The 22,816-nt window shown below is 46.2% G+C and overlaps 1 protein-coding gene across 2 annotated transcripts; it reads right to left on the minus strand.

Annotated features, from left to right (window-relative positions):
* Positions 1 to 215: 215 nt before the first annotated feature.
* cnnm4a (cyclin and CBS domain divalent metal cation transport mediator 4a) lies at positions 216 to 21,383 on the minus strand. Of its 2 annotated transcripts, XM_076757664.1 has the most exons (8): positions 19,585 to 21,383; positions 15,188 to 15,331; positions 14,350 to 14,484; positions 13,998 to 14,167; positions 11,545 to 11,641; positions 9,077 to 9,166; positions 7,373 to 7,548; positions 216 to 6,831 (listed from the first exon to the last, which is right to left on the minus strand). In XM_076757664.1, exons 1-8 carry the CDS (start codon positions 21,092 to 21,094, stop codon positions 6,286 to 6,288), a joined length of 2,868 nt encoding a protein of 955 aa, XP_076613779.1. In that variant the 5' UTR covers positions 21,095 to 21,383; the 3' UTR covers positions 216 to 6,285. The 2 variants fall into 2 exon arrangements, with proteins under 2 accessions (XP_076613779.1, XP_076613780.1); XM_076757665.1 differs by lacking the exon at positions 9,077 to 9,166.
* Between the last annotated feature and the right edge of the window lie 1,433 nt (positions 21,384 to 22,816).

Here is a 22,816-nt window from a genome sequence, read left to right on the forward strand (position 1 = left end):
TATTTAGACATGGTGTGAATTCCCCGTTATGTATTTGTAATGCTGTTTTTGTTTTCCTGCATGTAGTCAGTGAAGTACCAGTGAATTTGTAAATATAATAACCAGCTTCCATATCCTGTCAACACTTCTCACATCGGTTCATAAGTCAATCCTGCACACCGAAAAAAAAACTCAAGTCCATAGCAAACTTTGTCCATGAACCAAACAGAGACACATTTTCTGTAGAGAAATATATCTCAGGTTTATTAACCTCATAGAGTTCTTCAAATGCCTTACAGTAGTTATAAAACAGTATGTACACATTGCTTCAAATCCTTGTTCGGAAGTGCTCCTCCTCCTTTAACAATTGCAATAAAAGAAAAAACTCACAAGTCACACATCTTACAGCCATGTCTGAATATTAAAACCTGCTGTACATATCCTATGGAAATAACTTCCGTAACAGAGTTTATGGATCCAAGGCCAAACTGCCTGGATTTAAAGTATTGTTGCATTCCTTTCCTGTCAGTACTTTTATATTCCAGGTCCTTCAATTATCTCAAATCTGCACTGTGACTCTGCCAAACTTGACAAATACTGCCTGATCTCTCCGTGTGCACAGTAAGTACTGTAAATATATCTGAAAAGGATGATAGTAGATGCAAAAACATGTGGTGGGGCACCATTCTTCACTCTCCTAACCTTTGTTTCTGCATCGTTCCACATGCACGAAACCTCAAACAATTCAAACAATCCACTTGTGAATGATACACAGTGTGGAAAACTCACTGGCCTGAGAACGCTGCGTAAGAAAATATTTAACCTTCGTACAGGTCTAATCATCACACCGCTGCAGGGCTAAAAACAACACTGCAGGGGTTACTGATAAGCTCTGCTCCCCTGCTCCAGTCCCACCATAGAAAAAGGTCTGAACAATAAAAACGGCTTAGCAGATCGGACCGGCAGGAGGAATTTCAATACTTCAGAGCGGCGGGAGAGGAGTCCAGATAAGGGCAGGGTGAAAAATATAAGAGGAAAAAGGAGTGAAAAGTGAGGAGGAAGTGTGGGAGGAGAGAAGAAAAAGGGGGAGATACAGAATAGCCAAGGATGATAGGAAAGGGGGAGGATGGGAAAGGACAAGCCAAGGATTTTGGCTGAGAAAGAAACCTTTGGTTATCACGTCTAACGACAAAAGAGGGAAGCTACAGAAGATAGAAGGAGTAAATTATTATTTGAGGTCAACTCTGTGCAATGTTTATTGCTATTTAATGCTTTCCTAGCAAAACAATGGAAATAAAACGTGAAATTACATCTCATCTCTCTTTATAAATAGAGCTATTTTCAACATCTCTGTCAGCATCACGCAAATACCCTTCATGTACAGAGTATTGACAGTAACAGGACACAAACAGCAATCAGGGATCTGAACACAGTGTTTCTGGGTGAAGTCACCCATTAAAAGCTGTGTCTTACAGCTGGAAGCCCGTTTCACAGAACCACACCTTCAGGTGCACGCCTATAACAAAAAACAAAACAATAAATACAATGTTTACAATAAATACAACATGAATAAGTAGAACAATTGTTTTCACATTTCCCAGTACACAAACTGGTAGTCACACGGCCAACCAGTGGCTTTGCTGGAAACCAGTTTAAGACCAATTGCTACATGAGACCTATATGAACCAGCAGGCAGGTCTAAATATTCTTCAGATAGAGGGTAAGGCTACGACGACTATATATTTTCATGTCATTTTTCCTCGTGGATGGTCCTGCTCATTAAAATCTACGTTTTTTACAGAGTGATGAACTTCTTCATGGCTGGACTTAACTGGCAGGGGGGCCCTGGGGTAAAACTTAGCTTCTGGGCCCCCATTAACCCCCCCGGCCCCAGGTTTACTGCGTGGTCATTTGGGAAAAGGACAGATATATTCTGCAACATGCAACATGTAAGCACAAAACTGAAACAAAGACGGCCTTAAAACTAGATTTTGACACCAGGATCACCTTTAAGACACCAAGGTAAGAAAATAAACTTCCCTTATCTCCTAAACAGCTGGGCTTTAGTGGTGCATATGCCCATTTTTTTAAATAAATCAAGTAACCACACACCAGCTGACACTCAGGGAACCTGGAGCTTTAGGGGGACCCCGGTCCACTTTGCTCTGCTGTTAATCCACCTTTGATGGTCTCACTTTGGAAATCATCCCACAAAAGGAGGAAATGCTTTGGAATATTCACTTTTCAGACTTATGCTACGTAACTCACGAGTTTAAAGTGTTTTCAAATCAGTGCTAGCTTATACAACAATCTTTTCAAATAAATCGCTATATCATCAACGAAACAATCCGTCTCGACAGTCACTTAAAAGGTTTCCGTGTCACTGCATACGTAGGAGGAAAATAGGTAGATTACATGCTAGCAGCTTTAACATGTGAGCTCACCCCTCACCCACAGAGAGTGAGGGGTGAGCTGCTACAGTCGTCTTCATGTTAATCTCTTTATCTCGTCTTCAGTCCACTGGAACACAACCAACGTCCTCTCAGTCTGCTGTCAGCACGAGTTCAACAGTTTCATTTATACACACAAGAAAATCTACTTCACATTGTATTAAGTGACGTATATGAATTAATCCCTGGTTTGGAATGTCAAACGGACACACACACCATACGTATGTACATTTGTGAGGAACGCCGAGCAGTCACAGGAAACAACATGAGGGTTTCTCACGCCATGTTCAGCCCCGGGCGAGGACAGGGTTAACATCACGAGTGTCAATCAGTGTGAAGACATGCGGTGGAATGTTTGTTGTCCATTACATCTCATCGAGTTATTGTGCTGTGAGGGTTTTCAGTGTTCAAGTGTCAATGCTTAACGCTGGGCTTACCGCGAGCTCAAAGGTTAACAAACACATGCGTGAAACACAGGTTAAAGGAACAACTCGACATTTTTGGGAAACACAGCTTTCCTGCTATCAGTTCCACTCTCGAATCCGTCCGTCAAATATGAAGCTACAGGAAGGAGATGGTTAGCTTAGCCTAGGTTGACGACTGAAAGCTGAGGACAGCGTCGAAAAGCGCCTCTAAAGTTCACTAATAAACACATCTCGCAGTGTAAAAATGACACCTGGTGGTGGTTTGCGGGCGGTTACATGAGGTTGTTTCCCGGCAGCAGTGACTTCCTGAAGATTACTAACGTGGGTGTTTAAACACACACTGGTAGGTGGACTATGCTAACTATTTCCACCCTTTATGTTATACTAACCGTCTGCTGGCTGTGGCTTCATATTTACGCAGAGTTTCTTTGCAAGAAAGCAAACAAAGCTTTCTGTAGCCTGGAGTCTTTTTGTTTGTAAAATAATCAAACACACCACAAGGTTTCCTGTAATGACTCCACATAAAATAAGAAGCTAAGATGTAACTGTTGGACAGTTTGGACTGAATTAGTATGGAATTTCGGACACGGCCCATCTCTTCTGCCTTTTCTCTCTGGGAGAGTTTAGGTAAAAAAAAAAATGAAGAAATTACAAATTTTTTCCAATTATTTCAGTATTTTTAGTATTTGCCGGTGACATTAGTTTGTTTTTTGTTTGTTTTCTTGGTCTGTTAGATAAGAACGTCAATGCCACAATCATGTATCTGTATGCTAACTATGGAGCTAGCATCTGGTTAGCTTAGTTTAGCACAGAGATTGAAAAACGGGGGAGCAGCTAGCCTGGCTCTGTTCAAAGTTTAAATATCCACCTACCAGCATCTGCAAAGCTCACAAATTAACATGCCCCATCTGCTATTTCCTACGCATACCAATTTCCCTCTGTTCCAGTCTTCGTGCTAAGCTAAGCTAACTGCCTCGTAGCTCTAGCTTCATGCTTAGCAGACATGAAACATCTCATCTTTCAGCAAGAAAGCTCATTTCCCAAAATGTGGAACTTTGCTAATGACTGCTCCATTATACAGAAAACATTCAGTTTGAAAAATGAAAGACTTTCCTTTTTATGACATTGGGGGACTCGTGAACTCAGCATTTCTACGGCCCTGCTCAGGACCAGAACAGTCCAGAGCCTCTGGGAGAAACAGTTTGGTCTGTTGTTTACGATCAGACTCATCGTAACAGGAGTTTTGTGCAGAGAATATGTAGAAATGCCCTTATTAAACTTAAACAGCAGATGGTATTTAATAAAAAACCGCCAACTGTGCTGCGAACACACTTACTACTGAGCTAAACTTCTTGTTATTTGGTCTTCATATCACTTGTGAACTCAAATTTGCGTGCTTAGACAAACAATAACTGAGTGGAAGTAAATAAAAAAGCCCAGAGAAACCTCCAACCAAGAGTTCTGACATTAGTCCACAGTGTTACGACGACTCCAGATCCGGTTTGGTCAGCTCTTCATGTCCTGACATTGTGAAGCTTTGGGAATGAGCTCTGCTGAGCTCTGTTCACAGTGAGGAAGATTGATTTATTTTCACAATAAAGTGAAAGAACTGTCAAGTGTTTTCAAGAACCAAAAAGACAAATAATAAATAAAATCTCTAAAATATGAAACAACAAATGTCAACAAGGTCCAATATATATATATAAATGAACAGAATGTAAAATAAATAATCTTGGAAATTAAAAAACTTAAAACACGTTGCCTTGGTCAAGAAGAAGGCCGGGAAGACGCCCACCTTCACATCACTGCTGACGTCAACTTAAAGGAGCACACAGGTGCTTTGCTTCAGCCATTTAACTACAAATCGAGTGTCCTTAACATCACTGCTGACTTTCACTGCAGGCATGAATTTTTATTTTCTGTCCTGGTTTGTGAAGCACTTTGTAACATCATTACTGAAAGTGCTATAAACAGAAAGTTATTATCATTATTTCTACTTTTCAGGCAGCCAATGATTTTGATTCATTTGTTGGGTATAAAAATCAATCAATGGGTCAGAAATTCATAAAGGCAACAGGTTACTATTTCTTCATTAAGTAAATATGCATTTAAATTGTGCGTTGATAAGAAATAAAAAGGGCCATTATATTTGCTGGTTAATATTTCTGTTTCCTCAGTCTTCAAATGGCAAATTAATAGCTGTGTTTTCAATGGAAAAGCATAATTTAAGTTTATGTTATCCTGTTATATTGCACCTTTGACATAAACTAACACGCCTCAAGCAAATTTCCTGCCGTTCTGAAATGAATGGAAACCAAAGGATGCCGTGAAGTTGGTGAAATACATCCAGAAATATAGAAAACTGCAGTATTATTTGTGAAAGTAGCCAAATGCAAAGTATTCACGATTTGTATTAAATGGGCCAAAACATGCAGAATCACTGCTACGGTTGTTTAACCTTCACTCAGTGAATCTGGTCCATTTGCTGGTAGTTGAATTGACTCACCGACAGCTCAGCACAACTGGAACAAACTAACTATTTATAACTGACTGAAGTTTCACTCTTTGGAAAAATAATGGAAACTGAGAGTCTGACGAAATAAAATCAGCTGAAGTGACTCCTCACTACAGGAGCTTGAGTATTTGAGGGGATACAGCACTGATGTGGACACGTCAGCTGGGAATGTGTTGATTTAAAGGGTCAGTTCACGTTAATTAAAAACAATTCTGTTTGTGCTGCTCAAAATATTGAAAAATAGCACCTGACAAACTAAAGTCAGACATTGTGGCTCATATGCACATTTTTCCACTTTGCAGGAAGAGCTAGCTAGCATTAGCAGTCCTTCTTTCATGAAGAGAGACAGCTAATGCTAGTTATATAGCATTAGCTGTCTCGTGAAGAGATGGTCTAGCTAGCATTATCTGTCTCCTTCATGAAGAGGGTACAGCTAGCATTAGCTGTCTCTCGTGAGGACAGGGTCTAGTTTCTACTTTAATTGCCCTCCTCCGCACACATACCGAACAAACCAAATCATGAACGTTGTCCCGGTAATTCTGGATAATCCACAGATCTCAGAAAGCTCAAAACCTGGAGAAATAAAACCATCTGCAAGACTGGACACCAGCTGAGGTCTGTAGAAAGTGTCTTTCTGTAATATGGGTGAACTGATCCTTTAAGAACACACACACATTAGCCTGTCTTCAGTTCTAATCATACTCACTAGCGTTCCCTGTCTCTGCTGTCTTAGTCGTCTAGTCTTGATCTTTTTCAGTGTTGGGAGGGGGACATGCAGGAAGGGGTCCAGGAAGATCTCAGCATCCCTCAGACAGAAAGTTCAGAAGACAACAAGCACACAGGGACAGGAAGTAGTGCGAGTGTGTGTCATGTGAGTGAGTGCTCAGGTAGTTTAGTTTCCCCGCGGGGACTTTAGTTAGATGGTGCTTTCAGTGTGTGCGTGACTGATGGTGTGAACGTGGGGGTGGGGGTGTGCCTGGGTGTGGCTGGCCCTGCGAGGGCCCACGCAGTTCTGCTGCTCACTGAGCAGAGTGGTGGTCTCTCCCGGCCCGTTCTCCGGCCCAGCAGAGGACGGGGACTGCTGGGGCTTGGAGGAGGTCTGAGCCGGGTGGGGGTTAAAGGTGCATGTCGCTGTGCTCATGGAGGACGGAGGGGTATGGGAGAGGGGGGCGTGGTTGCTCGGAGGGGGGGTGGCTTGGGGCAGAGACTGGCTCGGTCTGCGGCTGGAGGAGGAGGCGGTCTGGGGCGGAGCGGCGCGGCTGCTCGCCGTCGTGGGCTGAGCGTTAGACGACTGGCGCCCTGCAGGAGGCGTGGCCAGCGGCAGTGGGCAGCGGGTCCCGGGTGGCGTCACTGGGGGCAAAGAGACAGACGTGTCCAGACGGGTGTGGCTGCCCTCTGGAGACTGAGGGGTGCTGTCCAGCTTGGACGCCAGGAGACCGTTCTGGTACTGAGCACGAGTGATCTGAGGAGAGCAAAACCATCATGAGGACGCTCAGCAGCAGAAGACGAAGATGAAGACGAAGACAGACATCCGGCCCACTGTCAAAGTGAGGCTGGTACATCAATCATGTGTTCACAAAGTGGTGAACCTCCCTTCATCCTCACTCGTGAACGACTGAGCCTTTCCAGGACGCCCCTTTCATACCCAATCATGATCCTCACACCTGTTACCAATGAGCCTGTTTACCTGTGGAATGTTCCAAACAGGTGTTTTTGGAGCGTTCCACATCTTTCCCAGACTTTGAAGCGTGTTGCTGCATCAGATTCACAATAAACACTACTGCACAGTTACTGCATGAATCTGACAGTACTGCTGTACTTTTACTGCATGAAGCTGACAGTACTGCTGTACTTTTACTGCATGAAGCTGACAGTACTGCTGTACTTTTACTGCATGAAACTGACAGTACTTCTGTATTTCTAGGTAGGATTGACTTGAGGATCTGAGTACTTCTTCCACCTTGTCTAAATGCAGTAGAGCTGGCTGCCTGGTGGGGGGTTACCTTGACAAACTGCAGGTCTGAGAGGGCTCGTACGCAGAAGTCTGGTATGTACTGGAACGGCGTTCCCGGGATCTGAGTGATGCTGCCGCAGACGGAGCCGCTTTCCGGAGCGCGCTCAGTGCAGCTCAGGGACGCCGAGCGGTTGAGGTTGCCCCCATGTGACGGGGAACGAAACTCTGGGGTCGAGAGAGAAAAGAGAGTGAGAGGGGGAGGAAGTAAAAAAAAAAAAAAAACAAGAGACACACACACACGATTAAACATTAACAAAAGCAGAAAACACACCGAGGAACAACAGGAAAAAAAATGAGGTGAAAACGTGAAGAAATGAAGGTCGGTGGTGAGAGCATGAACACACAGCAACACGTCACACAAACACACCGCATGACAAACAGATTCACGTCGACACTGACTGATGGACGGACGAGATTAGAGTTCGTGAAGCAATGCGACAAACATGCCATGCGACGAGGCAAAGTGCATCGTTTGAGCATTTCATGGCTACAACACGACTGTCTGAGCTCAGAGGAGGAAGAGCTCTCATTGGCTGGTTTTAGTGATGTCATGGAGGGTGACCTCGGGGCAGGAAGCCATCCTCGTAATCTCGTTTGAAGGGTTGTGTTAGAGGGGAGAGAGCGTCGGCGATGATCAGAGAACTTCAGCTGGAGGAGATCGAGTGGGAGGAGCAGGAGAGAACATCTGTGCTTAAAGGAAAAGTTCGACATTTTGGGAAATACTCTTATTTGCTTTCTTTCTTTCAGAGATTTAGACGAGAAGATTGGTATCACTCTCGTGTGTGTGGAGCAAGCCAGCAGCTAATTAGCTTAGCTTAGCATAAAGACAGGAAACAGCTAGCCTACCAGCACCGCTAAAGCTCCCAATCCACATGTTTCATCTTGTTTTCTTCTTGCAGATTACACAAACAAGATATAAGCCTTTACCTTTGAGGCAGGCGAGCTGTTTCCTGTCTTTATGCTAAGCTAAGCTAGCTGGCTGCCGGCTTTGTATTTAAAGGACAGACACGAGAGAGGTGTCCATCTTCTCGTCTACCTGTTGGAAAGAAAGAGAGCAAAGCAGCGAATTTCCCAAAATGATTCCATTAACCAGAGATCTCCAGTCAGATCAGGCTGCTCCTCTTGTTGGTAGAGAGAATAAAATCTGACCACAGATCAGTGGTTAAAGGCGAGCAGGTGGTGACAGGGTTAAAATAGTGGGGGCCACGCCCAGAGCCGCATCCAGCAAGTCTGTCGACTCCCTACAATTCCCGCACCTGTCTGTACGTCCTGACACTTGTCTGAACTTTCTGTTTGCACTTCCCGCCACCTACCTGTACTTCTTGTCACCTGTCTGTCCTTCCTTTCTGTACTTTGTGCCACTTGTCTGTACTTCCTGTCTGCTCTTCCCGCCACCTATCTGTACTTTCTGCCACCTGTCTGCACTTCCTGTCACCTGTCAGTACTTCCTGCCACCTGTCAGTACTTCCTGCCACCTGTCAGTACTTCCTGTCACCTGTCTGTACCTCCTTTCTGTACTTTGTGCCACCTGTCTGCACTTCCTGTCTGCACTTCCTGCCACCTGTCAGTGCTTCCTGCGGGCTCGTACTTGCTGGATCAGGGCTCTGACGATGATGAAAAAAAGGAAATGGAGCGACTGGTTTAAAGAGGAACCCCTCCCCCCCGCCCTCCTCTGGCCCATGCGAGTGTTTACCTGGGAAACGAGAGAACAGAGAAAACCTCTTAAGAGAGAGGCGTCGTGGAGGGGGGGACGCCACTGATGGGGAGAGAGGAGGGGTGACGGCTGAGAGAAGGAGGGGGAGGAAGGAGCAGAGAGAGAGAGATGAGCTGGTTTATTTCTTTGTCGTTTTCGCTGCGTTTTTTCTCTTTGGACGCAGCCGTTTGTCATCTTTTCACTCCAGCTGACTGCAGATCTGCAGAATCAGCCTCTGAGGTGAGCCACTCACAGAACCTCGTTCAACTTTCACACAGTTTATCTGCTGCAACAAAAACAAAAAATCAGACTCTTTCATTTCAGGGTTTCAAGCATGAATCCAGAGGCCAAGTAGGACGAGAACGTGGGACTCAGAACCAGTTCTACGTAAGGTCCAGGTCTCCAGACCTGACCTGAGACCACACATCCGTAAATCTGGATCATTAAAAATGTAACTTCCAGCTACAAAACAGACCAATAATGGATAATTAATGCTGATACGAGTCTTAAAAATCCAATAAAGTACTCAGAGTTTCCTAAAAAAAGAAGTGTAGTCTACTACAGTAGCTTTAAATTCAGAGGAGGGTCATTTGTCCTAAATATTGAGAAATTTTTCATCTAATTTCTACAACTGATTTCAGTTAACTGCTTTTAGTAACTTCACAGCAGAACCTGCAAAAAAGCCAAATTTCTCTACAGGCAACCAATAATTTCCAATAATAAATGCAAAATGAATAATCATTTAAATGGAGGATTGATTTCCAACAGCTTTTAAAACTTTACTGTCATAACAGTTTCTGAACATTATTAGTAAAATACAAACAAATTTAAATGAGGTTTGGCGACGCCGTTTAAAGCTCAAAGTGGGCGTTCGGGATGAGAAATGGTCGAGTGTTTGGCGTTTGATGCTGCACATGCAGAAACACTGAGCTGCACATGAAGAACAGACAGCAGTTCATCGGGGACGCAAACAGGAAGGAAGACAGGACAGCAGGGAGGAGGAGGAGGAGGAGGAGGAGGAGGAGGAGGAGGAGGAGAGAAGAGGAGCAACATCAGCAGTTACGATGCTCCGCCACTAGGAGTCACCAGTGCTACAACCACAGTGCGTCAGGTTTACAGACACTGCAGCTGCTCAGGTGGGCTGATGTCATCAAACACCTGCCTCACCTGACACCTGCAGAGTGCAGCCAATGATGCTGCAGGAAGCTTCACGTCATTTAGAAAAAAAAACATGTTAAAATCCACCAAAAGTCTGCAGTTTGAGCTCTCAGAGGATAAAAACACCTGGATCAGGCGTCACCTGTCGGCTCCGACGGAGTCGCGTCAGATTATTTCTCACGTGGACGCAGTTTTTTAACAACGTGGAAGTTCACTGTTAAACGACACATCAGCTTTTACTGCAACGAGAAAAGTTTAACGCTGAGTTTGTGGAGAAAGTTTCTAATTTGAACTTCCTCTAATTAGAATTTCTGAGCCCTGAACAAACAAAGACAGATGGAATCAGCACTAATGTGGAAACAGATAAAAGGACATTTTTAACACTTTGAACATTTAATGAGCTTTATTTATTCATCCGTTTATAAATGATTCTTCTTCCCTCCATGAACACAGAGTGAACTCCAGGTGCAGCGAGGCCCATGAGGAGGGGCTGAAAGCAGGAGGAGCAGGAGGAGGAGGAGGAGGAGGAGGAGGAGGAGGAGGAGGAGGAGGAGGTGAGGAAGCTCGACGTGTCTTCGTGTGTTCATGAACAGTTTCAACGTGTGAAACAGTCCAATGATGTTTGTTCCTGTGTTCAGTCGTACGTCATGTGATCACGGTGACGTTTCACTGCGTTATTGATCATTTCTGATCAGTTTATAGGTTCCTCACAGGAGGAGGACACACGAATAAACAGTTAAAAATGTCCTCTTATCCAATTAGAGCGACTTCATTACTGTTATCACGGCTCATAAAGGAGCATCACATCAGAGCAGCTGAACTGTTCTGGTTCAAGATAAAGCTTCACTCCAGCACTGCACTTAGGTACAAATCTGAGGTATTTGTACTTTACTCTTTACTATTTTTTATACTCATTTTGTGTAGAATGTCCACATATAGTTGATTTTTTTTCTTTTGTATGTTGTATTTTTATTCTCTTCCACGTCTCCTTATTACTCCCCCGACTCGTCTGTCGAGCCTCATTAAGTTATGTCTCATCTGATAATGAGACACTGGGCTCATCAGTTCCTTTGTAATGATCATCTCATGACACCAAAGCTAACGACCAACGCAGATGATCTTCATCATCATCATCATCATCATCATCATCATCATCATCACAGAGGAGGCACAGAGGCGTCAAGTGTTTCTGATCAAACTGCAGGTTCATCCTTTAGAAATGAAACCAAATTATTACTGCATGCGTGTGTGTGTTTGTGTGTGTGTGTGTGTGTGTGTGCGCGTGTGCGCGTGTGCATGCGCTGTCTCACCCAGCGATGGTGAGCTGAGAGCCATGACTCCGTAGTAGGAGAACGGGCCAGTTTCAAACTTCATGTTTTCATTTCCAGCTTCCACCTCCACTCGGCCCTGAAACACACACACACACACACACACACACACACACACACACACACACACATATAAATATATACACACACAGGACATTTTGTTCAAGAAGTCCATTTATCTGACAGTGTATATTAGAGTGAGTGTGTGTGTCTGCGGCAGGTAACAGAAACACTTTAACGTCCTATAAATATTACATTCTGCCACAGGTGCTCTGCTCCAGGGTCCAGTGTCTGCTCACCTCTCTCACACACACACACACACACACACACACACACACACACACACACACACACACACACACACTCACACACTCTCAGGTGTGTGTTTCAGCGGTGGAACAGGAGCTGCTGGGCTCAGGTTGCTCGCTGAGTGTCTGAAGTCATTTTATCCACACCTCAGGTGTCGACAACAAAGCCTCCGAGCACAAACACACACTTTCAAACACGACTCCACACAACGATAACCAACACGCACACACACACCGAGCTGGAGGAGATGGTGCATGACAGACCAGGTGTGTGTGTGCGTGTGTGGACACACTTCTGTTTATTCTGCATTAACAGACGGACGCAAAACTCCAAATCACATTCACACCAACCAACGATCCCACTGATCACAGGGTGATATTTACGATCAGACCTTCGTCTTTGAGAGGAGTTAGACTTCAGTCATGTCCTCAGTACTGAAACATGTCTGCCTGCAGCTGCTTCTCCGACAAACAGCGTCGGCACATTAAAACGTGCTGAAAGCTGCTCAGGCTCCTCCTCATCACCTTCACTTCTTCTGTCTAAACACAGGAGCGAGTTTGCAGAGCGTCAGTCAGTCACTGTGAGTCTCTCGTGCCTCAGAGGAACGAACGCAGCCTGAACGGAGCTGAAGGTTGTATTTTACTGTCGACGGTGAAGCTAGAATCAGTCACTTCCTGTCTCCGCTGACTTCCTGCTGCAGAGGAGGATTTACTGACCGTCTGCTCTGCGTCTGAACTCCGCCGCCGCTGGTTTGACTCTGCTGTCGCTCTGGAGCTGATTTCCGTCGTCTCATCTGCTTTTCTTTTCCATCCTCGTTAACCCTTCGATCCCGCGTTCGTCTCCCTCTTACATAAGAGGATCTATTAGTGAAGGTCGTGCAGAGCGAGGAGCCCCTCGACGTTGACGAGGAGCTGAACTGAGCTGCTCGCTGGATTTATCCTCCAAAACAACACTTCACTCTCAGCTTCTCTGCATCTTTACGACTGAGCTTTGACTCCCGATCGACTGAGGACAAAGACTCTGGAATACTTGCAGGCTTTGACGCAGTTTATGTCCAACAAATAGTAATAATAATAACGATAATAAATGTTATTTATACAGCAGCTGTTATAAATGTTTTGGATCATTTTTGGGACCAAAATGTTGAGTCACAGACAGAAAATCAACCCACGACAACACTGATGATCAATAACAGACAAAACTACCAAACATTTGCTTTTCTCTGGTTTCATGAAATGAATTTATGTTAGACTACATGAACAATCTGAAGACGTCCCTTTGGAGTTAAATCAATGAAAGGAAACAGGTTTGATTAATTGATAATGAAAATAATCAATATTTGCAGCTCTCGGTCTCAATCGATGGTGTTTTCCTGATGTTTTGACCGAACGCTGAACCGTCGGCTGTGACAGAGAACAAACGCATCCAGGTTGTTTTTTAGTGAAATAAATCCACTTAATGACCTTAAGTCAGGTGAGTCTTAAAAGGTCGAGCCGCACGCGTGCTAATTCTCCTCCAGACCGACGCGCTGACCCGGGATAAACCCGCGCTCGGCGGTTAGAACGGGTCAGCCTGCATCGTCTAATCTCGCGTCATCGTGACGTTTCCGCCGACCGCCGCTGCTCGGCCTCCACGCCGGACTGTGAGCCGGGATGTTTCTTTACCGCCATCGTTACTGTTTTAAACCACTCGTCTGTTCTTCGCCACAAAGAAAGCTTAAAAATGTGACTTTAAACATCCACATTTTCCCTGAAAGTGAAGAGTTATTTACATTTTCATGAATGTTTCTGTTGGTTAAAACTACTTTTATGTTGTGTTTAATTATTCTGTTTCATGTATTACTTCTAATTTAATTCAAACTTTTGCTTTTGGTAACTCAAGTATATTTTGTACTTTTACTCATATTAAATTTTGAATGCAGGACTATTACTCTTGACGAGTATTTCTACACTACACTGCCTTCAGCTCTGGTGAACCAATCACTGCTGCTTGATGTAAAACACATCGCAGCACGGGGACGACACTCAAATAAAGATTTGCCTGTGTGTGCATGTGTGTGCGTGTGTGTGTGTGTGTGTGTGTGTGCGTGTGCGTGTGCGTGTGCGTGTGCGTGTGCGTGTGCATACCTGCAGAATGAGGATGAAGTAGTCGACAGGTTTGCCTCGTTGGTACAGGAAGTGCTGCGGCGAGCGTTTGTCGCTTTCGTTGAACTTGAGCTCCTGGATGACGTCTGGGTGTCTGAGGACCCTCAGGAGGACTTTCTCTGTGATCTGGAAGGGGCTGAACAGGCTCACCTCTGGGGGAGGAAGGGGTGACGGGGGGGAGGGGGGGAGGGGGGACATGTTTGTGTCTTCAAAATCAAGACCATAAAAGTGAACACCAAGGTCAGCAGGTATCAGTCCCACAGTGACCGGTGCTAATCCTCCAGAGGCCGCGGAGACCTGCTGTGAGATTAGCCGCCGCCTCCTCAGAGCTCACCTGTAGCCAGGAAGCGATGAGCCGCCAGCATGAGCTGAGGAGAGATCTTCACTTTGCTGTCGGCGTCGTGCTTGAAGGCTGAGAAGTCGGGCTTGTTCTTATTGGGGTCGACCTTCTTCCTGTTTCTGTTGTCGGCTGCAAAAGAATGACAGACAGCTGAGAGAGAGCAGCGTCGGCAGCGTTCATTCGCCAAGATGTCGCAGAGGAACAATTTCACACAGCAGGCGAAAACAAATTCAGGCTCCGCTGGTTTGACAAGAGTCCAGGAAATATCACGTTAGTTAAGGAGCTCTGGAGGTGCTGTTACCTTTGGACAGAGCCAAGCTAGTTGTTCCCTCTGTTTTCAGTCTTTACGCTAAGATAAGCTAAGCTAAGCTAACATCTGTAGCTTCATATTTAGCATACAGATATCTAACTCTCCAAAATATCAAACTGTTCCTTCAGGACTGTCATGGACTCAAACCCTTCCTTTGTTTATGTATTTACATTCTCTAATTAACTCTGAGGTCGTTTTTATTGTCAGCGGCGGAGTCCGCCATTTGAGCGCTGGACTCAAATGACCTTCTTACACATGAGAGATTCACAGGAAACGATCAAAAATGTGTCTAAAAAACAAGCAACAGTCATTTTGGGCATTTTGTCATCAGTGGATCAGTTTTAAAAATGGAGGGCAGTGAAAGAGGAGTTGGGCTGCGCACCCCCGACGGGCAGATCACCTGCACATAACCTTCACTCAGAAAGTAATAATCCTGTTTTGAGTTCCATTAAACGCCACTTGGTTATTCTGGATGCGGTCCAACGTCTTGAGGCGTGATCGCGTGTTTGTGTGCGGACTCACTGTAAAGGTCAGATTCATCCAGGATCTCCGACTTGATGATCTCCTCGATGACGTCCTCCAGCGTGACCAATCCCAGCACCTCGTAGAACGGATCCCCCTCCCCCTCGTTGTTCACCTTCTGGACGATGGCCAGGTGGGATTTACCTGCAGAGGAGAGAGATCACCTGAAGGTTACAACCAGCCAGGAGTGCAGAGCTGAAGGCGTGCATCAACATTTCATGAGTTTAAAGTCCCCACATGCCCAAAAACTAGGCTGCTTAGAATTCAACTGCCGGGAAAGTAGGCCAGCATCAAACTCCAGGGAGGACAGAAGTTGGGCTTGATGGGAAGAAACTTCGGCGGCCGGCCTTCAAACAGATCCGGCCCCCGCTAGATGAAAACATCCTGTCTTGTTTTTCTGTTTGGGAGGCGGCGCAGCTTCAGTGACGCCGCTGTTCGATCTGTCGGTGGATTTATCCCGACTGCTGGGAGGACAGATTGATGCCTTAATATAGCACAGGCTGGACTAAGAGCTTTGGAGAGAAAAGAGCTGGAAGAACTGCCAAAACGAGATAAAGAGGAGGGAGAGGCAGCAGGAGGGCTGAGAAGAAAGAGGGATGCGGTAGAAAGAAGAGAAACGAGAGATTAATCTGCTCCCGGCTCTGTTCTCCTCATTAAAAGACCGTTTGCTTACGTTCGGGCTCAGCGTGCTCGTGAACTGCGGCGGCGAGCTAACAAACAAACCTGACGAGGCGTTCGCGGCCGAGTGCAGACACGTTATCTGCTGATCAGGACGTAAACCTGCCAGGTGTCGACACAGCAGCAGCGTCTATTTCTGGCCTCTTCGGTGATGCATGTATGTGCAATGTGACTGCGTGCAGCCCAAAGTGGCCAAAAACGTCCCTGGAAGGCTGCACGAAGTCAGCCGTCGAGTCACGTGACGGCTGCGCTGCTGAAGAGTCGCTGACACTATCTGACCACACATAAAGATGACCAAAGCAGTGATGACATCAGGTCACGTTCAGCTGCCTTCAGTGCCGCAAAACTAAGAACCTGCATGACATGAAACAAACATGAGAGTCATCCTCCATGTTTACATCAGCCCGGCGTGCGAGCGGTCACCAGCTCACACGGGAGCAGGCCTGCTGGCATCACAGTCACAGCACTGAAGCCGGCAGCCAGCGACACGATGACTCATCCTCATCCTCATCCTCATCCTCATCCTCAGCCGCTCAGACGGCAGAGCGCTGACCTCATGCTAAACTCTCCACAGAAAGGTCAGAGGTCACAGTCACTGCAGGGTCGCTTTAAGGCAGCAGGACCAACACTATGAGGCTGAAGTGACAAGTGAGCGAAGAGCTGAAACAATCCATCAATCGATTGATTGATTGATCGATTAACAGAAACTATTTTGATACATTTTCAAAGCCTAAAATCCAGCTATCAACCTCCTAAAATGTGAAGTTTTGATGCTTTTCTTCATCATTTGAGATCAGAAACTGAATGTCTTTGATGTTTTAGACTGATGGTCGGACAAAACAAAACATCTGAAGGTTTCTGACTGATTTCGTAGATGATTAATAGAAAGAATAACTAGAAAATAACTCAGAGTAATCAATGACGGAAAGCAGAAATGTCAGCAGCTGTCGACTGCCCGACCTTCGAAAAAGTTCCTCCACTTTAATCATTTATCACCTCTCCTCCAATCAGAGTGCGTCCTTCACTTGGTACCTGACAAAAGTTGGTATTTTGGGGATTTTTTGACTGCGTATTTTTATTATTCCACCGTAAAATTCTTATCTTATCTTTTCTTAAGCAGGAAGAACTCAGTTGCTGATGTTTCTCCAAATTATTTGTTTAAAACGTCGCGGTCGTCGTTATGAAAACTGAGGTGGGCTGAGAGGTGCAGAATGAGACGATGGACAAGGCCGTCATGATGCCTCACTGTTTACACACTACACCTCACACACACACACACACACACACACACACACACTTAAGTGTCTGCAGCGATCAAAGGCAAAACTGAGGAAGCTAAAAATAAAATGCTTTTCATGCAGGTTCTTTGGTTTTTGCAGATTATGGAGCGAAAGGCGCATTAATAACGTCTCTGTCATCAGTTATTCCATAAGTCTGTTTGGACATGAGCTCCACTGACTATTGATCACCTCTGTGATGTTTGATGCTGAGCGCTGAAACTACGATACTTCGTCTTATTGGTGATGAATTAATGATGCGTGCTATAAATAGGCACAGCTGAGTGTAATGACGGCTTCCCTTCACTTTTTCATTGAAGGTCTGGTGAAGCTGATGTGCAGACGGATGATTAAAGGCGTTTCTGCACATTTAGAACACACAGCCGTGCAAACACAAGGCCAATAAAAATACTGCATTTTCTGCCTCTGTGCCACGTTTTACTGCTTTTGAAGCAAATGTAAAGAAAAGGTCTGATGCCTTCAAACTGCATCATTATCAACATAATAAGCTTTAATCCTGTGCAGGTACCACACTGCTGTGATACCGGCTTTGTGTTCACGGTGTGGGTTTCGGCGCTGAGATTTCCAGCACTAATCCTGTGCGCCTGAATGTGCAGATTTTCATCCCATCAAACGTGATTACACAGCAGCTGATTTCACTGATTAGTTCCTGTTGTCTGGCTGAAGATGATCGCCGGCGAGCGTCGATGTGGAACAAAAACCTGCTGCCAGATCAGATGAAACGCTCGTGTCCAATAAATAAAACGCAGCATTATGCAGCACAGTGATTCTAAAGTCTGAGTCCAAACATAAAGAGGGTCACATGGTTTGTCTGGATAAACATCCTGATATGTGCGTCTGTGAAAATATCACATTTGTTCGATCTCTCTGCTTCTTCACGTGTTACTTGTATTGAGTGTCAGCAGGACATTTTCTCTCCATCGCCTGAGACGAAATAAGATCCAGCTGTGTCTCCTGGCTGTTAAGTGTTGAAACAATTAGACAAAGATGAGCAGCAGCTTCAGCGCGGGTCATTTTTCCTGGTTTTCTTATACGAGAGTAAACTGAGCAGCTTTAGGTTTTGAGTGTTCGGACAACAGAACGGAAACAAAACCCCGTCCAGCACCTCTGAAGAGCACGAATCAGCACGGTGCCTCTCGTTTGTTCAACAGCAAAGTACTCATTCAGCCTCTAAGCTAAGCTAAGCTAAGCTAAGCTAAGCTAACCAGCTGCTAGCTTCATCTTCAAACACATGAGCGCAGAATCAACACCCTGATGTAACTCTGCAGGAAGGTGAATGAACGTATTTCCCAGAATATCAAACTATTCCTTAAATCTGGAGATTTTCTAATGGGGCCTGGTGTCAAAACCTGTTTTGAATATATGAAAGTACTTTATTCAGTACTATATTCATCTCACGCTCTCTGCTCACAAACACTTTCCATGCTCATGTTGCAGAAACCGGCAGCTTTTACTCTGCAGTACACACAAGAAGTTTTCTTTTCTTTTCACCACTTTAAAAACTCCTTTTTCAGTCATGATGCTCACCTGGTGCAGATTCTTGAATAAATTACACCTTTTACTTCAGCAAAAGCAGCAGTACCACAGTGTAGAAATACTCTGTCACAAGTAAAAGTCCTGCATTCAAAACTTCAAATATCAGCATCAGGAAATACTTCAAGCACCAAAAGTAAAAGTACTCATTATGCAGAAAGGCCCTTTTCAGAATAATATATATTATCTAACTGGTTTTCCTCTCTCCAGTGAAAACCACGTATCTCCAGATGTGTTGAATGTTTGTTGAGTTCTTCCTTCATGTCTTGAGAAAATTCTCCTCCTTCTTCAGCTCAATAAACTCTTTAAAAAGCCTCTTGGATCAGCTGAAAATGCATCGTCAGCCTGTTTTTCTGAGCTCGTCAGACTTTTTGGAGATACGTGGTTCTCACAGGACGGCCACACTGCAAACATATGATGGTCTTCTAGAATCTGATGCATTGATGAAGATTAAAGCACCAACAGGATATAAAGGAGTTCAATGAGCTGAAACATCTACAGCAGAACATGAATCCACAGACAGCAGATAGAAACACACAGGACGAGTTTCACTTTGATCCTGAAGGTTCTGAATGCAGGACTTTTACTTGTGGTGTGGTAGTAGTACTTTTACGTGAGTAAAGGGTCTGACAGCTTCTTGCAGCACCGACCACAACTGAAGCCAACAGTCCTGTTAGCACCAGGATCAGAGGATGAAATGAGACACAGTTGTGTGTTTAAATGGAGGCTGGGATGTTTCCAGCCATCAATAGCTGTGATCAATGCAGACCCTGCTGCTGGGGGGGGGGGGTCTCTGAGTGTGTGTGTGTGTGTGTGTGTGTGTGTGTGTGTGTGTGTGTGTGTGTGTGTGTGTGTGTGCGTGCAGTGATGGCTGCAGGTTTGACACACCTTTCTTGAACTCCTCCAGCATGGCGTCCAGCTTGGTGTCGTGAAACACGAAGTGCACCGGGTGGTTGTAAAACTTGGTGATGGTCTTCAGGGTGGTGCAGTCGTCCGGGTCCACGAAGGCCAGGTCCTTCACGTACAGGATGTCCACGATGTTGGACCTCTCGTCGTCGTAGACGGGGATCCGCGTGTAGCCGCTCTCCATGATCTCCGACATGGTGTTGAAGTCCAGCACCGCGTCCGCTTGGATCATGAAGCAGTTCCCCAGCGGCGTCATCACGTCCTCCACGGTTTTGGTCCTGAGCTCCAGGGCGCCCTGGATCATGTTGAGCTCCTCTTTGACCAGGTCGTTGTAGGGCTCCGTCACTTTGAGCATCTCCACCAGCTTCTCCCTGTTGTACACGGTGCCGATCTCCTGGCCCAGCAGGACGTCCAGCAGCTTGCTGACGGGGAAGGACACCGGGAAGGTGAGGAACATGAACAGCTTGGTCACCAGGATGGTGTTGGCTCCGACGGCCAGCCCGTGGCGGGAGCACAGCGCCTGCGGGACGATCTCTCCGAAGATGACGATCCCGATGGTGGAGGCCACCACGGCGCCCAGACCAGACCCGATCAGGTCGTCCAGGTGGATGGTGAGGGTGGTGTTCACCAAGACGTTCCCCAGAAGCAGAGAGCAGAGCAGATAGTTCCCTTTGCTGCGGATGGGCTCGATTTTTCGTGCGTATTTCTTCTCCTTGTCGGTGCCACAGCTCTGGACGATGCGCAGCTCCATGGGGTCCAGCGCCATCAGCCCCAGGTTCAGGCCGCTGAACATCCCGGAGAGCACCAGCAGGCAGGAGACGAGGATGACCTGCAGCCACATGGGCAGCAGGGACTTCTTCTCCTCCACCACCAGCACCCTGCCATCGCTGTCCCCCAGCAGCACCCAGCCGCTCCCCTCCGCGTCCGGCGTGCACAGGGCGTACTCCTTCTGCGGCTCGCTCTTGCGGAGCGGCTTAATGTGCACGGTCAGCAGCCCCGACGTGCCGCGACTGCTGACGTTCATGAAGGTCCCGACGCTGATGTCCTTCGTGAAATCAGCACAAGTCCTCTCCGGCGCGTCCATCATGCCGCTGCCGCCCCGCGCCGCCGCCACCGCCTCCTCCTCTTCCTCCCCTTCGTCCCCCCCGCCGCCGTCCGTGAGCTCCGTGAAGCGGATTTGCGTCCAGGTGCCCGAGTGGAGCTGCACCCCGTAAAACCGGAGCTGCACGGAGCTCTCCTCAGTCACCTGGATGACACCGTCGTCATTGGTACTGGCCGGCTTGTCGCTCCTCTCCAGCCGCATGCCGAGCACCTGACTCCCGCTGCTGCCCCGGCCGCCGCTGACTCCGGACCCCGCCGCAGCCGCCGTCTCCGTCCGGCCGCCGACGGCGCTCCACAGGCAGATAATGACAGTGAGAATGTAACCCTGCTGCCCGCTCCATTCTGTCGCCATGTTTGTTTCACTGCTCGGCGACCTGAGGGCTGACGTCATTTACTCATGTCCGAGCGGCTCCGCCCCCCGCCGTCCATCACACACACCCCCGTTATCACCGCCTACCGGACGGCGACAGGTAGAGCTAATAAACAAACACTCCCTTCTTGCCTTCTCACACGCTTCGCCCTCCGTTACTTAGATGCAGCAAGTCAAGGGAAACAGCCCCAGATTATGCGCGTCCCCTGCGTCACCCTGCGCTCACCCCCACCTCCCGCGCCTCCCCCACCTCCCTGCGTGGCAGGCTCGGGGCAATGCGGCACACAGCGGGTGGATGCTGCTGCCGCTGCTGCGGCCAGCGGTTTCTCATCCAATTGTATCCGGAGCCAGCTGCTGTTATGTAAAGGCACATGGCATCTGTGCACCCCGATCACCTCCCCCGTCTTCTCTCCCCTCCTCCCTCCTCATCCTCATCCTGCACCATCCCGCATCCCTCTGGCACAGAGCCCGGCCGGCCTGCTGGCTGCAGACGCTCCGCATTTTCTCCAGAGATGAGCCCTCTGCAGCTGGGCTCTGATCTGTCTCCACAAACACCACCACCACCACCACAACAACAACAACAACAACAACAACAACAACAACCACAGAAACTGCGTGTCTTTGTGTAGGACTGTGCGTTGTCTGGTGGCAGAGACCTCTGACCTTTGTGTTTGTACATGAGGTTAAACTGATCATGTGTCCTGTAAACTGCTTTTAAGTGTCCATTAACCATCTTTATTTGTTATTAGGGCCTGATGTCCAGTGATCAGCCGTTATGTAACGCGGCCTGTCTCAGTCTCCTCTGTGCTGGCTTACTCTGCCACCTCGTGGTCAAACCAGTCCAAGTCATTCTGGTTTGAGGAGAAGCTGAAAATAACTGCAGTTCTCTCAGAAATGCACCAGTGGAATGTACTGCTACTGAAGTACTACTGAGTTTTACACATAAATATTTATAATCTATAATTGAATGCACAATTACAGGTGACATGTTCCCGACCTGCTGAGTTTCTACTTCATTTAACATATTTTACATTTTCGTTAAATCTTACAGAGCTGCATCACATAATACTGACAGACTACATAAAGAAAGGATGTGAAGCTTCATCGTGTTTATGATGAGGATGTTGAAGAACGTACAACAGAAGACAAAACCTCGTGCCATGAACAGACCTGATCCCCGCAGAAACCTTCTGCGTGTTACTGTAAGTACAAACTGACAGCTGGGAGTTAAACGCAGTGTTTTTGTAGTTGGGTTTGGTTCAGAGGCTCCTGCAGTTCAAAGGAGGATTGTTGCTCCACTTTTATACTGATATCTCTTCCTGATCCCATCCCAGGTCAAACAGTAGTACTTTAGAGTATTAGAAATATAACTGAAGTATAGAAAAGTCATTAGAAGTACCCTTTTACTGTTTGTGCTTGAAGTATGTTTGATATGTACTTTTTAAAAAGTGTACTTCTAAAAAGATGTCATTAGGTTCTACTTAAATGTATTAAAATTAATATACTAATTCTGCAGTACTAAAAGTGATATTTCAAACTACTTAGAAAAAGTGTACTTAATTGTAAGTGTATTATAAATTGTACTTATATACTTAATGTACATACACATAGTTGATAGCTGAGTTTTATTTTTTATTCTGTGTGCGTTTTATCTTGATTTTTTTTATGCGACTACTTTTGAATATCTGTATACTTTGCTGGCTGTAATAAAGTTTTCCCTTATCTTATCTCTTAAGTGTACTT

The sequence above is a fragment of the Chaetodon auriga genome, chromosome 19 (genome assembly GCF_051107435.1).
Source record: "Chaetodon auriga isolate fChaAug3 chromosome 19, fChaAug3.hap1, whole genome shotgun sequence".
NCBI lineage: Eukaryota > Metazoa > Chordata > Actinopteri > Chaetodontiformes > Chaetodontidae > Chaetodon > Chaetodon auriga.

What these genes read in the sequence shown, in the direction of transcription:
- cnnm4a (XM_076757664.1), bottom strand. Translation starts at nt 21,094, where the DNA reads ATGACGTCAGCCCTCAGGTCGCCGAGCAGTGAAACAAACATGGCGACA. An exon ending in TCATCGCTTCCTGGCTACAG is followed by an intron (nt 14,168 to 14,349) that starts GTGAGCTCTGAG and finishes TTCCTCCCCCAG; the next exon opens with AGGTGAGCCTGTTCAGCCCC. An exon ending in TCTGTTCTCTCGTTTCCCAG is followed by an intron (nt 7,549 to 9,076) that starts GTAAACACTCGC and finishes TCTCGACCCCAG; the next exon opens with AGTTTCGTTCCCCGTCACAT.